At 45.2% G+C, this 17,396-nt stretch overlaps 1 protein-coding gene across 1 annotated transcript; it reads left to right on the forward strand.

Annotated features, from left to right (window-relative positions):
* Positions 1-427: 427 nt before the first annotated feature.
* On the forward strand, positions 428-17,149 carry LOC142761692 (uncharacterized). The gene is made up of 8 exons (XM_075871531.1): positions 428-690; positions 3,738-3,909; positions 4,523-4,760; positions 6,538-6,693; positions 8,694-9,000; positions 10,081-10,441; positions 11,353-11,701; positions 13,470-17,149. The coding sequence occupies exons 1-8, from the start codon at positions 505-507 to the stop codon at positions 15,340-15,342; spliced, it is 3,642 nt and encodes a 1,213-aa protein (XP_075727646.1). The 5' UTR covers positions 428-504; the 3' UTR covers positions 15,343-17,149.
* The last annotated feature ends 247 nt before the right edge of the window (positions 17,150-17,396 follow it).

Raw genomic sequence — 17,396 nt, forward strand, 5'->3', positions numbered from 1 at the left:
GCGCTACACTACAGCTTGCTTGGTAATTATATCAGAGTTTCGGCACGTGAAACCCGAAAAGTTTTGCAGACAATCACCCTGCCCGGTTCCTCGTTTAAGATTACCTTTAAAACGTGACAATCTGTTTTAGGTGAAGCGCGTGCAAGCCGTTCGAAATACTGGACCCATCAATTAGGCGTTCTTGCCGTTGCATGACACAATATATCTTTGTGCCGATGCTGCTGTCACAATCTGTGTTAAAATTTCGTGGGACGTTGAAGTTTTATATCAGTAAACAGCGATCTACACATGTGCCCGTGGCGAAGTTCGATCGCCTATCTTTTTCATGCCGAAGTGCTTGACGTCACGAAAACGAACGAAAGCGATTGGTTGGAGCATTTACGCAGACTATATCCGCATATGAACGGCGATAGTTGCGGACGAAGCTCCCATTTGTTGCACGTTTATAATCGAGTACACACGCAACTTTGTCGGGCTCGGGGTTGCGAAGCGTAATACCGAGGAATGGACAAGGCTGAAAACCTCTGGAGACTGAAGAGAACCCGCCAGCGGTATGAATCAATCAGTGAATCCCCACCTAAAAACCCGAAACGAGGAAGCGACGGGCGAGTGCTTTTTACCGGCGGAGGCATCCAGGAGATGATGCAGGCGACTTTGTCCGAGATTACTAATACCGTGGCAACCGTGAAGGTGAGTGCTGTGGTCCCAGACGTCCACAACGTGATTTAGAATTTCTGAAGAGTGGGAGGCGTAACTGTTTTCTGCGTGGCTTCCGTACGCTACAGCTGCGAATCCGCAACCGCCGTGATTTGTAGTTGTGCCATAAAGAAAATACCGTTTAACAACTCGTTTCGCCGAAACATTCGCATGTTGACGTTGTGTGTAATGCGCACAAAAATGGGTAAAAATATGAAATAATCAACACCACTGGCCCGAGGAAGGTATAATTGAAGTCAGCCCTCCTGTTGGGAAAACAGGCAAGCTCTTTCATTGAGCTTGCCAGCTTTTAAAGAACTGGGCTACCCTTAAGCTTCGTGTTTAAAGACACTCTAAAGACAACTATTGAGTCGACGTTTATTGTTGAAATAGCGGTCCAGAAACCTCGTACTTCCTTAGCACTTTTTTGCCAAGGAAGGGCCTATTTTGAAGAAAAATTACGTTTTAGTGGTCCGCATCGGCTTAGCATACTTCGAATTGCCCACCTCAAGAAGCCGACCGACCGGACCGAATCACGTCACTGTTGCCGTGCACAACGTTGGCCAGCTCTACTGCGCTAGTAGCAGCAGTCGAAAGCAGCGGGAGCCACAGCAGCAACAACGGTCATTGATCAACTTTCCGCCATTAACTTCGAGAATGTAGGCGTTTTTTTTTTTTGTTTCAATTGCACCCCGCTACTCACGCCTTTCCCCATAATAACGTCCGGCAGTTCATTTTTCCGTGAATCAAGCAGGAACGAACAAGTAGCATTTTATTGCGTCTCTTGATGTACGAGAGGTTATTTAGTGCAGCTAGATCGATCATTAAATTGTAGGCGGTCTTTCTGATCTTATCGGGATCATTTTGAAAATGTCCTACTGCGGCGCTTGTGTTCTTGTGCATTCACTTTGATTTCTCGGTAAGTGGGGCACTGTTAATAATACTGCCGTTTTAGATGTTGCCCTACATTGAGATTTCACTCTGTCGTAAACTATTTGACATTATAGTGTTCCTTTAACAGTTGAACGCGATAGTGATATTGTGTCTTTAGTGCGTACTTACCACTCATTGCATACCGTTTGTATGATAATACTCGAGAAGTTTAAGTTGTGCATTACTACAATGTAATTAATAAATTTGAAAGGGGCATGTATCAGTGAAGCTTTCTTCGCATATGATGGCATTCAGTAGCATACTTTAAACCGCGAACAATTACGTGCGTGAAATGCTTTCGTACTTGTCATACACACACTATGTGGTCTTAAGGAATTATGTGCGGTAACGTATGTGCCTTTTGAAATGGGTGGATTGCTTTAAAGGGACACTAAAGGCAACTATCAAGTCGATGTCGATTGTTGAAATAGCGCTCCATAAACCTCTTAGTGTTACGATTGTGCCAAGAAATGGCTTATTTAGAAGCGAAATTTTGTTTTATTGGTCCACATAGGGTCAGCGCACTTCAAGTTACTCGCCTGAACGGAACGTCTGACGTCACTGTTGCCGTCCACAACTGTCCCATTCTTAATGCGTGGTCGCCGACACTATAGTAGTTGCTGAGGGAAAGTAGCTGGAGCCACAGCAGAAACAACGCCCATTGAATGATCTTTAGCCATGACCTTCGAAATTGCAGGTGTGACTGGTACGACGGGGTCCCGCTAGATGGCACGATCTTTCCAGGTTAAGCACCTGAAAATTTCGAACCACTCGAGCCATTCCTCTAGTAACGTCCAGTGAATCTTTTGTTAATGAATCAAACAGGGACGAACAAGCAGCATTTTATTGCGTCTCTTTATGCGCGGAAGTTTTTTTTATTTAGTGCAGCTAGATTAATTACTAGTTACTAATTCTAGGCGGTTTGTCTGACGTCACCCGGATCATTTTGAGAATCTCCTACCACGGTGCATGTGCTCTTGTGTCTTTCCCTTAAATTCTGGGCAAGTAGGGTACTGTTGTTGATAATATTGTCGTTTTGCACGTTGTCATACATTGAGCATTCCCTCTCACGTATATTGTTATTTGTCTTCAGTGTCCCCTTAAACCACAAAGCCATTAGATAATCACCTGCTCTGACACCCGACGGCGATGTACGCGCGCTTGTTACACACAGTATTACTGCGATATTTCATGTGTTGTGAAACCTGTGCACAGCCCGTGTGCTTGTAAAGCAAAAGTTTTCAGTGAATTTCTAAGCAGATGAAGTGTTTTCTAACCAGGCTCGTGGCTGCGTAGTGCAACACCTGCTTGTCACGCAAACGACCTGCGCTCAATCCTGAGTCAGGTCCATAAACTATTAGAATTTATTTTATTGGCCTCTCAAGTTTTCGGTCATGGACAAGATGATTTCTCATTCACAACCAACAATGCCCACGCCGACGCCGGAATTTTCTTCCAAAGCAGCTTTTTAACGCTTTCAAGTTAAAAACGCGTTAACTTAATTTGTATGGCAGCACCAAGGAGGACATGTGAGAGCGTAACCAAAATAACACCAATCAAGGAGTTCAATCAATCAATGCAGTGCTATAGTTACCTGCAGCTGGCGGAAGCATATTCGTGAATTCGTGGTTAAACAGCCTGATAGAAGGACAGTTAGTGCATCCAACTATCTTGCTCTTTATGTGAAAGGCTTCTGTTATTTTGCGGCCCGTATACCTACTTCCTTCGATAAACTGTCGCATCATTAAATGTGGGTTCACAACCACACTCAGAAATCCCATGGTATTGGAAAGCGATCAATCATGTTCCCTTAGTGACATCTCGGGAGACAACGCTCTTGAGGACGTCGTCTGTACGAATAGGGTGCAGCTAGTTTGGAAGCCTCCACTGCAGTGTTGACAACTGCTTTTTGTTTCGTCGTTTTTTACTTAGCACATTCGGTACAAAGGACCATAGGTTAACACAAAAGACATAAGCACCAAATGGCAACACATTGAGTACAACTGACCATAAGCTAACACAAAAGACGCAAGTACCAAATGGCTAGCAATCTATGTTCACAGCCGGTGAAATGAACTGCCTTAGTGAAATACTCGACCCCGTTTCAGGAACAATTACCACGAGAGTATGCACATCAGCCTCTCGAGTGGTTGACCACTGAATCACAGTCCGAAAGCAGAGAGGTCCGGCCTCACAGCCCACGGTCTACGAGGAGAAACCCTAACCCATCGACAGTTAGCAAGAGTCCTGATAAGGATGACAACAATGCAAATACTCGGGGTAAGTTATCTTATGACTGACAATGATACGACTGTGGTTTGACTACCAGTATTCTCACAGCACCTTAAGCATTATCGCTAGTTCAGTGGTAAACTATAACATCTGCATTCAGAAGAGCCAATTATTTTTCTATCGCTCATTGACAAGGCTACGTTCACTGTCGCAGCTCTAAGAGGAAAGGAATTGCTCCAAGTGTGAGAAACGACACGAGGAATCGATCCCAAAGCTTAGACAACATGGAAGCCTTTGGAAGGTTATCAACAATGTTGCCTTGTAAACCGTTGCCGTGTAAAGCATAGTTAATATTAACCGAGAGTATTATTTATGGCTTATTTCTCGGTAAAGTGACAGTGTCACTAGTGGTAAGAACGTCATCGAACGTACTCCTGCCAGTTTCAGTAGATCAAGGGTTGAAGTTAATGTGTTACTCGACTTTCACGTGAATTGAGCGGACCTTGAAATGCATGATTAAATAATTTCTTTTTTAATAAGTTTGCTTTAAATGCAGTGTCGTTCATCTGCATGTTGTGCGTTTGGGTTGGCACCCTCGTTTACGCTGTCAATTTTTGTATTTTTTTCACTGAGTCAGTAATTTCGTTCACCCAACCTTCAGCGGTACGAGAGGAATCGACTGTGGCGTCCGGCTCAGAGTTGAAGCCCGTTGTCGTCAGTCAGAGTCGTCTTGCTACGGAGAACGAAAACGACGTTTCGGAAGACTATTATCCCCGCAAAAATGGCGCTAATGCATCGGGGACATGTTCGCACAAGGCATCAACGAATTGGCAAATGACTATGCAAGAACACTGCACAAGACCCCATTCGGATGAGCAGGTTGCCCCTTCGAGGAAAAGGTATTTTGCTTTAATAAAGCAATCTTTCATACTTGTAATTAGAGTAGACGAAATTTTAAAACGTTCATTTAAAGGCGATTACTTGTCTTTAGAGTGACAGCGACTCTTCAGTTTTGCAGTCACATATATGAATCCAACTTACAGAAGTTTGTGCTTCACGGTGACCCAAATAATAATAAAAAGAAAGATGACACGTGTACACCGGTCGCACTTCGGTGGTGGCGAAATGAGAGAGGCCTGTGTTCTGTACAATGCCCATGCACGTTAAAGAACACGAAATGGTCGAAATTTCCGGCGCCCTCTAGTACGGTGTCTCCCACAAACAAAACCTGATTTCGGGACGTAAAACCTCTTATACTTTATCAGGAGGAAACGTCAACGGGTAGGTGCAAATTATCAACTGCGCTGAAAACTTTTTTTTGCACGAAATCTTTTTGTGGTGAGTGGAAGCTTGTGTTCACGCTACACTTAACTTGCCATCGTAATACCCCCGTAACGCTGATGTGTTCCAGCAAGAAATAATTAAATCAGTAACTCTTTTTAGTGGAGCTTTTTGTGGAATGGTTGACATTGCTTTGAGTCCTGAGGGATAATCGTATCGCGATTTGTATATTGAACGTCATAACAGCCAATGTAGTCGAAGTTAGTCCATGTCTCCAAACTCAGTACGGCTTCTGATCATGTTGCGGCGTCGGGTCTTGAATGTGAACACAAGCTTCAGATGAGTGTTGTGTAGAAAGCTATGCGCACCCATTTGCACTATCAAACACGTGCAGACCAGGAAAGCGTTCACGCTTGTAGCAGCAGCACGTGCTACAGAGATAAACGAAACAAAGTAAACCAAGACTTTCTGCTAAGGTGCACGTTGTGGGCACGTATGAGCAGGGATGTGGTCACATTTTACTAAGGTTAAAGCTTGGGCGAGTTGGTTCAAATACATGATTAAAGACACAGCGCAAACAACGGCAGGAAGAAAGGAAGAGACAGCGCTCTGTCCTGTCTCTTCCTTTCTTCCTGCCGTTGTTTGCGCTGTGTCTTTAATCATGTCACATTTTAGCTATAGGAATGCTTATTACTTAGAACAGAGGTTCGTTTACCGAGAATATTTCACTATTTCATGCAAAGGTACAATATATATGCCTGTTTTCTGCCAGTGCTTAACACACAGGTAAGCTTTGTGCATACATCCACAAATGCGCACACACCAACTGTGACGAGGTCAAGCCGATTTTGATTAACTCAACCTGTAAGTTGCTCGTGGAAACGTGGGTGTAAAAGCAGCTGCCATGTGAACAGTGATATGAAGCGGTGCCTCGACGCGCAAAACAACGAACTGCGCAGTGGTTAAATGTCGACCGCATAAGAGAACACAAAGCACTTCCTCGGTCTCCCACTCTTCTTCTTCGCTTAGCACGGGAGGCTCTAAAAACTTAGTGAATTCACCGCTGCAGGTGACGAGGGACGACAACGTAGATGCATACTGTGCAGCTGTGTCACGGCCAGCACGCTTCAAGAGAGGATGGCCGGCTGCCTGTCGAATCTGGGATTCACGAGCTCCTAGCTTGCGTTGGAAGAGCGGCTTGCTGTATACGCTAAAAAAAACCGTAGAAAATGAGACTACCCACTACAAAGTCCATAATCCATGTCTCCTTTTCTATGTATACTTGTACACTGAGCATTCATTTCCAGCATTCCCGTAAATTCTTCAAATTTGGATTCAGTGTCCCTTGTTTCTGCCGTAACAGACTATATACCCTCAACGATTACTGTTTTGCAGTTCTGGCGAACAAACCCTACTTGAAGAGCGCCTTCACCATTTGCGTTCTCGATGGCGAGCTGCGCAGCGAATTCTGGACGAGATTGGCGCTCGGTTAAGCGGCGGGACTGCTGATTCAAGTGAACAGATAGATAATCCCGCCGTTCAAGCTTACAGGTAAATGGGAAGCGATGGTTTTGCTTGTGGACGTGTTAGACACTGCCTTAGTGATGTTTCGGGACTACGTTTGCGTGCTTGTTCCTATTAACGCTACGTTACAATGCTTGTTCTTGTTTATTTATTTTACCATAAATTCCCCGGGGACCGGGAATAGATTGGGTATCCTTGAACAGGAAGGGCCCCGCCGCGGTGGTCTAGTGGCTAAGGTACTCGGCTGCTGACCCGCAAGTCGCGGGTTCGAATCCCGGTTGTGGCGGTTGCATTTCTGATGGAGGCGGAAATGGTGTAGGCCCGTGTGCTCAGATTTGGGTGCACGTTAAAGAACCCCAGGTGGTCGAAATTCCCGGAGCCCTCCACTACGGCGTCTCTCATAATCATATGGTGGTTTTGGGACGTTAAACCCCACATATCAATCAATCAATCAATTGAACAGGAAGTGTCACTGGAGCAAAGTTCCCTAAAAGCAGTTGTTTCCAACGGTGTCTCTATGTTGAAGAACTCGAACGCATTCGGCTTCATTGAACGCTCAAGGATTTTTCAAGTATTTACCTACATTCTCCTCACACATGTTTTATCTTGCACATGTTTCGTCTTCAATTCTGATTTTGCATGTTGTTAAAGTTATATTTCCACAAAAGAAAAAGGTGATCAAGTTTTTACCATTCCTAGTATTTATGTTGTCCCACGTTCGGTGCGCCCATAGTGCCCTCTTGTTTTGTCTCTGCCAATGTCTTTTTTTTTTCGCTTGATTAAATGAACCAAAGCTATCTACTCTCTGTTGTTTTTCTCAGACATCTTTGTGAAAGTTACAGCTCTGCCTCTTTCATTCATTATATACCGAAGCCGCTACACGAGCTCTTTTATAGAAACACATTGTCAGCCTAAGGAATACAAGGGGGCAAAAGCCCTTTGGCTGTGTTAGGTTCGTTACCAGACCTTGAAGCTTAATGTCAGCTGGTTCTTTCGCAAACTTTCTTCAACAGCGCACCAAACAGACACAGACAGCCGCAAACTTCCAAACTACTACCACAGGGTTTGTTTCAATTTGTTGTTTTTGCTAATTTTACCAATGTCATCGTTTCGCTGTATATTACTTCAAGTACTTCTCTCTCTTTTTTTTCCCTTGGAAGCGGAGCATTTCTTAGACGCACGATGTCGCGCTTCGGCGCAGCCGTCCACAACCCCACTGTGCATGCTCGCGTCTCGTGCGGGCACAGGAAGACACCCGCAAGACTCGCTTCAGAAGCCAATAAAGGATAAGACACCACCATACGTTCAGCAAGCCGACCATGCGCAGTGGGGGTGTGCACCTCTGCCCCGTAATTCTCTCTCCCTCAAACGTGGTTGGTGTGGATATAAGCGGAGAAGCACGCGTTCGGAATTCAGTCAAGGGCGTCTTTACATGGCTTTCGCTTGACTTGACGCCTTGCTTGACTCAAGTAGATGTGATGGAAGAAACAGTACCTTCAACCAGTAGCGGGACACAACCCAACATCAGCGTCCAACCACTCGTTGAAAGCAACGCTTCTCCATCATTCAATAAATAAGAGTAGCAAAGACGCAAACACAACTATGCATTTCCAAATTATACCCAATTATGCAATATTCACCCAATACCCCACACCACCCCCACTCTGCGACACATTTACTCAAGGTTCCTTTGTGAGAAGATGGGGGCGGCTTTTTTTTTCTTTGCGCTTGTGTTATCTTGCTGCGTTATGTGTTTATGCCCCGATCCTACCCGAGGCCTTCATGGAAGGCGGGCAGTGTGTAACAGATTAAATGAAAATAAATTGATCATGATGTACCAGCTAGCTGATCATGTAGTACCTATACTCGCTCGAAACCACACCTTGTTCAGACACTGAGGCTAAAGATCAGAAACGCCTCAAGTTCTTTCGTCGCCGCAAATTCAGAACTGCACGAGGTGGGCCGTCAGCAGCTTGAGCGATGCGCAATCGTAACGCCACTGGTTCACTTCTTTCGTTTCTTAACAGAGAACAGCGTTGGGGTGATGCCCAGCACAAAAAGAGGGCACTTTCTGAGTCTGCACCAACCGTGCCTGCCCAGACTCGCGGACCACCGCGATCACGCTCCAAGCCCGACAGCCCGGTGGAAGAAAATCCTGGAACTCCTACACTGTTCGACGGGGTGTTCAAGCGGCCGCAACTGGTGTCCAGGAGGCCTCGAAGATCTCAGTCGCAGCGTCATGATACAAGGACCAAGCCTCGGAGCTCTGTAGTCGAAACGAGCACTGCGGACACATTGGAGCGTATCGCGAGGGCTGGCAAGCAATCGCCACCAGTAAGTGCATCTATATATGCGTAAAATAAAGTTGTGTCAAAATTTCGGGATCCTTATCGCCTTTAAGATTTCACCGCGATAGCCATATTTTGTTCTTAGTGCGTACTTCAAACACACGCTGGGCATTACAGAGAATGAACTGGGGACAGGATATCACAATCGCGTTCAATTCGCAAAGGCAAAAATTCAGTGTCCATAAATTTTTCTCAGTCGTAGCATTACTCGCAGGACTCACACGGGTCCTATTACCTACAAAAATAAAATACGTCAAACTCAAATGTAATAAGAAAACTACAGCGAGAAACATATCACTCTCGGTATAGCGCCAAAAAAACGCACGAACAAACTGTAGTACACTTGTTGTCATTGCAACCCAATGTCCAATATCTTGGACGTTGCCAATTTCAGAACGTATGCAAAACACTACCACATGTTTTGCTCATACATGAACTGATCTGTGTGCTTTAACTTCTTAAGAACACAAATGAATGCTCAAATACGCTTTAGGACATACAAGAATGAATATTTGCAAAAGCCATTCATGCTCAATCTCGCCATTTTGAGTGCTCCCGAGAGGTGGAAGATGCACCGACTTTGACCATATTCACTAGATAGCTGCACAGGTTTCACAAGCAGCCAATAACATGTTTTCTAGGAGCAGGCAAGCGCTTTCAAAGCTGTGGCGCGCTGGATCACTATGTCCATTATATTGGGCAAATTTCTAATAGAAGGGTCTCGGGAGTCTATAGACTTTTTAGTGGAGAGGAGGATTCCCTGCTTTCTTAAATGTTGCGCGGGAGCACAAAAAAACTGACATCGCAGCCTCGGAAGTGCATTTCTGGAGGTTTATGCATGTTCACCACAACAGTCCGGAGAGGTCTAAGGCAGCACCCAGATATCCCTCTGGGAAAAGTTCTGTAATTTTCTATCTTCATTGCTCATTCGCTCTATTATGTAACACCTGACGAAGCAGCAAGCACTTTATTTGATGCCCTTCTCATCAGGCCGAGTTATATACATGCGACATCAACCAACAATGGCCTTGCAATCAAACCGGTACAAACCTTCTCCCATGTGCAGGCACCGGTGACCTCCGTCTCGCACTACCTGACCGGGTTCTCAGAGTTTCTGCACGAGAAGGCCCCGTCCGTCTTTCCACATTGGCGAAGCTTTGAGCGTCTCGTACTGGACGTTCGTCGAGCTATCCACGAAAAGCCTGCGGCGGAGCTGGACTCGTGGTGTTCTCACAGCGAGCGACAGCCCTGCTGGCTCCTGTCCTTCGAGGACACGTTAGCCAGATTTGTACTTTTATACGACATCGAGATGGCGGTTATTCATCCTGGATCTTTTTCGATGCATCACGTCGACAGAGATTTTCTCAAGAGAGCCAATGCAGAGGCAATCCGTGACAGAGCGCGTGAAATGGGCATAGAGCCCGAGCGTAAGTGCTGTACAGTATAGTGTTCCGAGATGTAGTCCCGGGCAGTTACACGAACTTTGGATGTTCACAGAGACTCGGCTTTAGATGAGCCCTGGAACGCGTTCTCGAGTAATTATCTAATGGCTTCACCAAAGAAGTAAACTGCCTCGTGGATCAAGTAAAAATTATTTTAGGATCCGTGAAGTACGAACGTAGTTACAAGGATTTGCCGCATGCTTCCTCTCTCAACACTTGCGAAATGCTTTTCCACGATGTGCCGCGACGGTTGCGTGCATCGTTCAATCTGACAATGCGTTGAAGGCATAGGCCAAGATGACAGCGGTTACTTTTCTACTACCCACTGGTGGTACCGAAAAATGACTGCGCGTCACATCGGGGTTGAACAATGCAACAATCTTCACGGCCTTGAATGCGTAATCATGCAAACTAGGAATAAACTTTGCAGTGACATATCTCGGAGCACAAACAAGCTCTATTTTGAATACCCTGTTTTATGGTAAGATGTCGTACAGGGGACAAAAGCACAACCTGCAGTGATCTAAACGAAAGCTACGAGATATGTTTGAACCAGCCATATGTCATAGGTGTGAAAAGGTCAAAAACTCTCGAGCGTGTAGTGTCGTGGATACAATGTTTAGACAAATGGCCTTGTATTCTTAAAAGCTGCGCCTCCAAATTTCCACCCATGGAGAAGACCAGGTCACTTGCGAAAATGTTGACTCCACCGACAATCCATTCTTACTGGCAGATCTGTGTCGTATATCTATGCTTGATTATAGTTACGTACATGTAATATGAAAATACAAGTCTGAATATTTAAATTTTTTTCCGGTACGACAACAGTGTCGCGACACTGTTCTCATCACGAAATCGAAATGCCTCTACACCTCTGAACACGTGTCCTCTTGCAGAGTTCCTCTACGAGCGAGAGTGTCTTGTCACGTGGCTTCTGCGAGCGCACCGGTGCATTCTACGAGTGCGTCTGGACCTCACCGAGGTGGCGCAGTCTCCTGGCGAGTTCTGTCGGGGATATCGCCTCCACAAAGACTACAAGATTCTCGAACTGGGAGTCAGTGGGAAAACCCTGCTTAGAGGGCGCCACCTCTTTCTGTTTCTCGGTCACGTGACTCAGCTCACCGAACTGTCGCTCTTCGGACTGTACCTGACGCACCCAGACGACGATTGCCGCCTCGCCGCGCTAGTCGCAAGCAACGTGTTCCTGAGGAAGCTCACGCTAAAGATGTGCCATATCGCCGACAGGTAATAACAGCAGTAAGTTGTAGAGCTTTACGTGCCGAACCCATGACTACGAGGGACACCGTAGTGGAGGGTCCCGACAATTTCGACTATCTGGTGTTTTTTCGACGTGCAGCTAAATCAAGATTCACTTTGTCTCCGTCGAAAGGCGCCCGCTGCAGAGATCCGATTTAGAACCATTCAGTCAGCAGACGTGCGCCGTAGCAACGTAACGAGTAGTTCGGGGCAGGTTGCAGCGTATTTTGAGTATGGGATTGTACTTACTGCGTTCAGAGGGTCTGTTTCATTGTAGTGTCCCCCTTGGTTACTTGCGACTAAAGTGCATTGGTAATGTGGCACCACGACGTTTTTTTTAATATGGTGGAAAAGTGCTACTGGTACAAGAGGGCCTAGAGATCACGTGAATCAAGTGTTAGCGTGGCGCCTACGGCATGGAATTCAACATTTCAATATGAGAAACGAATCACACTCGCCTCTTTAAACGGATGTCGTAAGCCAATATTACCACGTCATAAGCACACATACCTCGCCAATTGACTTACTTTTGGTATCTGCAGTCACTCCGACCGCCGCGCCATGCTGTGACGTGCGTGCACAAGAGCTCTATATTGGTAGAATTACGCGCCATACAGAATTACATGTATACAGTTACACCATCAGGGTCTTGATCACACCGGAATTAAGCCGCTCGTTCAAAGGAAAGACCCAAGAAAGTTCTCAAGGTGATGACGTGAACCAGCGAACGGATGTAACTTCTTTTCTCCTTGCCATCACTCCTTATACGTCGCTTTTAGCGCACTCGCAGGTACGAAATGAGAAAGAAATCACTTATATAAAGTCTGTGAAACAGCCTTTTAATTTCACCCGTATTAGACAAGTCACAAAATTGTACCGGGCAATATATTCAAAAGGCAAATAAACAGCAATAATGAAGTAATTGAAAAGAGTTGCGGGGAGACTTTCATATATCAAACGCGCGGTGCAATCACAAAGAGGTAAAACAAGGTGGTTTACTGTGGTTTAAAAAGCATGGGCTGGTAACGTGGGAATGATATCAATAACTCAAAACTCATGTGAACGCCCGAAGAAAAATCTTTAAAGAACACCATACGGTATCGATTGTTTTGAGGGCTTTCACCGTGATGTTAGGTCCGTAAAACGGCACAAAGCAAAGCTTTGACGTCGTGGCATTGAAGACCTGAGCGTGGGCCACTATTCTGCCAGACAATTATTAGTTTTTCGTCCATATTCAATAAAGGTATTTCATTGAATCAATATATCAATATTCACAACGCACTAGGCTCGTCAGAGCTCGAGTGGGGACTCTAAGATTATTACAAAGAACTGAAATGAATGGAAATTTTATTAGCAAGATATGTTCAGAAAACATGATACAAATCAATGTATCTTTACTATGGATGATAAATGTCAGTGTCTCGGGCCTCTCACAGGCTGTAGCAAAAAGAGAAACTCGTGGTGGTGAGTCGTTCACTGTGGAGTTATATTAAATAAGAGACAGGCTGTCCAGAAGGCCCACAATACGGCGGTAAATTAAACATTACTATCCAAAGTGGAAGTCAACTACGTCAAACTTATGGTTCCTCTTCAGGACCTGAACAATCATCATCATACCAAACCTGTCATAATCAAATAGCTCATGGTAAGGAAGTAACGCTTTTTGTACAGGCAAAATAAGAATTTACATGTCAAAGAACGTCGACAGAGAATACTTGTTCATTGCATCTGAAAGGTACACTCAATTCATTTTCAGAAACTTGGAAGGCCTTATTGATGCTGTTAAGGGCCTGCCGCTCCTCGAGTGCGTCTCTATCTCTGTGCTCGATCCCGAATTGTGCTTCGAGCGAAGCCAGCAACTGTCCCAACTCCTGGCCGGACCCGGGTGTAGGAGTCTGCAACAGGCTCATTTTGATGTTGCATGCGATTTAGGGCCGATCTTGGAACGATTGGGCGAAAATGAACAAGTCGTTGAAGTCCACATCAATCAGCAGCTTACCACTCCTTCGGAGCTCATGAAACTCTGTGACCTAGTCAACGCAAACACTCATCTGAAGCACCTTTCTCTGCCTATCAACATGGACTCGACTCTTCCTAGACGCTATTATAAGTTCGTATTAAGCAAGTTTGTAGAAAAAGCCCGAATGGAAGTATTAAATCTGCAGAATTCGTTCATTACAACACGAGGCATCAAAGCCATAGCGGAAGGCCTGAAGAGAAATGGCGCTAAGGAGGCTTCGGAACCCTCTTCGGCCACACAAACCACTAAAAACGACGTTGGTCGACAGCGGTATCTAAAGGCACTATATATCAAAGGCGACCTTACTTGCGAGCACCTTGGTATTCTTGTGGACGCACTGGACGCCAACAGGACCCTCGAAGTTCTTGATGTTGGTCGAGTACTGCCTTCACCATCAATGAGTCACGCTGACGTGACGAGGAAGATTGTCGACCAAGCCTTTCGACAGGGTCAGTGCCCGACGAGCTCCCAGAGAAGCCCCGTGGCCACAGTACGCGTAAACAAAGTGTACTTCGGCGAAGACTTACATCGTCTTATCATTGCCGTCCGCAAAGATGTGACATTCCACAAGTTGAATCTCTCGTTCGGCGATTCTCCTACAGAAACGCTCAAAAGTCACTCGCTCGACTTCAGCCACCTTCTAGCACTGTTACCCTTCTTCGCAGTAGCAGAGACGCTGGAGACATTGGAAATACAAGTGTCAGTGCCCGGTACATATGACGTCGCTTTTATGGGTCTATCTGTGCTCGCCGCCACGAGCACCAGCCTGACTGAACTCAACGTGACTTTGGCGGACACATGCTGCGAGTTCGTCTCAATCCTGTTGCTACACGGGCTTGCCTCCAGCATCTCGATTCGCTCGCTCACCATGAGTGGGTGGTCACTGAAGCGTCCGGTGCCGTTCTGGTTCTTCCGCTTCTGCCGCATGAACGAAAGCCTGCGTAAGCTTCACATTCATATCACCAACCTGGAAGCCGACGACAACACCACATTCTACGAAGACCTGCCCGACGCTCTCGTGAAGTGCCACTGGCTCGTGGATTTCAGGCTCACGTGCGGCAAGTCGCGTGAGCCAATATTCATTCCCGAAGTGCTATCCATTATTCGGAGAAACAAGCGAGTACAAAAATGGCCAGTTAAACTGGTCGCAGCCGCGGAAGGCGACCCACAAAAAGTCGTGAAGCATTTCGACAAAAATCTCACACTCGACAAGAGCGTCAGGCTCCGCCGTTCCATGGATGTTCCTGATTTCAAGCAACACATTTTCGAACGTTTCATGTATTCCACGGATGTAATTGACCGAGCCATTGAAACGGTCAAAAATTTGGTTTCTAGTACTTTGGGCCATCGGGCGAAAGTTCACCGCAGGGCCACTACACCGGGTCCTGGTTCGAATGTCAGGGACGAAGTACGTACTGGCCTCATGGACGAAGCCACTCAAGAACGCCTTTTCAGAAACTTGCACGTTCGTGACCTTCGTGGTGTGGATTTTGATTTGAATGTCGATCATTACATGATGCGAATTTCAATGGTGAGTCAGATGATGAGAACGGTTTACAACGAACAACAGAAACGCTACGAAGACACGCTAGGCAAGCTCCAAGAATGAATTGAAGACATCATAGATGTGGAGTCTCTGTGAAAATGCGGTCAGCGTTGCTAATGTGTTCATCATATTATATTATAGGACAAACGGTCTTGTTCCGTTCACATAGATAAGTCATTACTGCTACGTCATGATATGTGCATTAGATGAGCTCAAGATTTTCTTGGCGTTTTAAGCGTTGCACCCTGTGAACTTGCACATAACATAGCATTAGAGTACAGCTGTGAACCACTTTCACATGAGAGTATTAGACATGAAGGGCGTAACTTTGTTTACTAAGTCGGCAAGCGATATTAGTCTTTGTGTTAAAGTACCAAAGGAGCTTGCTTCCAAGGTATCATAAAGCTCACGTACATAGCTGCTTACATCGATTATATTTAACATTAGCTTCAATTTATTTCATTCATGACAAAGGAATTTCTCAGCGACGTCCTGCTGCCTGTATTTTGCACGAGCTCATTCCATCGTGTGACTGCAATGTTAGTTTTTCCTTGTCCCTTGTACGGGTGGCACTGTCACTTCAAAAATGATGTCACAATGTCACTGAGCCCTATGTACACGAGCCTTCCTGTTGACCCCGATTGTGCTTCATTTAGTTTCACTTTTAGTCAGTACTGTGTGTTCTGGGGCCTGCACAACTTTGTTCCTAAATCGTACTGTTAACAAAAACACAGACTATCCCTGATTTGCTCGCTTGCATACATCGATCTTTGCCTGTTTACTTAATTTGAAGATAATTTTCGTTCCTCTATCAGCTGCCTGGTCCTCATGTTCTTAGAGTAAGACTCTCTTAGTCATATATTTGCACTGGTATTCAATAACCACTGTATACGCTTTCTTACGCCAGCGTAGAGGAGTGGGTATGTTTTAGTCCCCATCTATTTTAATTGTTTTGTAAGTTCATCTATCATGTTCGATGTAGTTTTAGAAATTGACACAGGTGAAAAGCCTGGAGATATCCGTTCAACGACGTTTGGTAAGCAAGGCTAAACATGAAGCCCAGACCTGCTGTGTCCTAAACTAAGCAAGTCACGAACCTTGGATGACTTTGCCGTCAGCTCTTTCTATTGAATAAAATTTATTCCACCTACTTGTACCCTCTCTCGAAGGGAAAGCTTTGATTTTGGCACTGTATACTACGTCACATTTCTTTAAGCATGAGTGGATGAGGTTTTCTGTAAGAATTTCAATCAATAGCTTTGCAGATTCTTCAAGCCCGGTCCTTTCCTAAATTTTCTTTGAGTTCTCGATTGAAAACTCAACTTATCCAGGGAGTGTTTCCACTTATTTATTCCACGTTGTACTCACATTGTAGCTTATGGTACGATAAAGACAAGCAAGCCATCACGTAGTTAATACTACCGGAGCTCTATGATCTTTTCTTTGTACTAGAGCTGGTTGAATTTAGACGTTCAACGAAGTTTGCTTGTGTGGTTATACTGTGGCGCATTTGGTACAGGTACGTGGATATACAGCACCAATCTGTAACGCCACTCTTATACTTCCCCCTCTCCCTGCCTTAATTTCCCGCCTGGTCTGTGAGTCACCGGTACAGTTTGGAACATGAAGCGACATGCACCGTCAACGGGAGCCGGCTGTAATAATCGGCTAGGCACCGGTTATTTTTAACGGTGTGGCATGTTTTATTCGACGCTGGTCTCGTGACCCACTTGTTCATTTCCATGCTGGGAAAATGTGCCATCTATATATAATGTGTATGCGCTTGCATTTTTGCGCTTTTTAATCTCATTGTATTCTAAGTATACGTCATGTGGAATATATCAATAAAATCTGAAATACTGTTTGACAATCGCATGTTGGTTGTGTTATGCAAATCACCTCTTATGCATGAGTATGAGGTTCTTCGTTCTTGTGTAGCCGTCTTTATGTTCGCATTTGATCTAAGGCAGTGTACATGAACCTCAACAAACTCTAGCCAGATTTTAGGAATACGCCAATGTGACCAAATTATCTCGCTGACAGCAAGTAGTGAGATACAGTCGTTGATAAATTTGACAAATGGTTTAAAGAACCCCAGGTGGTCAAAATTTTCGGAG

Source organism: Rhipicephalus microplus, chromosome 8, assembly GCF_043290135.1.
Source record: "Rhipicephalus microplus isolate Deutch F79 chromosome 8, USDA_Rmic, whole genome shotgun sequence".
NCBI classification, from domain to species: Eukaryota; Metazoa; Arthropoda; class Arachnida; order Ixodida; family Ixodidae; genus Rhipicephalus; species Rhipicephalus microplus.

Coding starts and splice junctions, on each gene's coding strand:
- LOC142761692 (XM_075871531.1), top strand. CDS start 505: ATGGACAAGGCTGAAAACCTCTGGAGACTGAAGAGAACCCGCCAGCGG. Junction 9,001..10,080: donor CTGGCAAGCAATCGCCACCA/GTAAGTGCATCT, acceptor TCCCATGTGCAG/GCACCGGTGACCTCCGTCTC. Junction 11,702..13,469: donor ATGTGCCATATCGCCGACAG/GTAATAACAGCA, acceptor ATTCATTTTCAG/AAACTTGGAAGGCCTTATTG.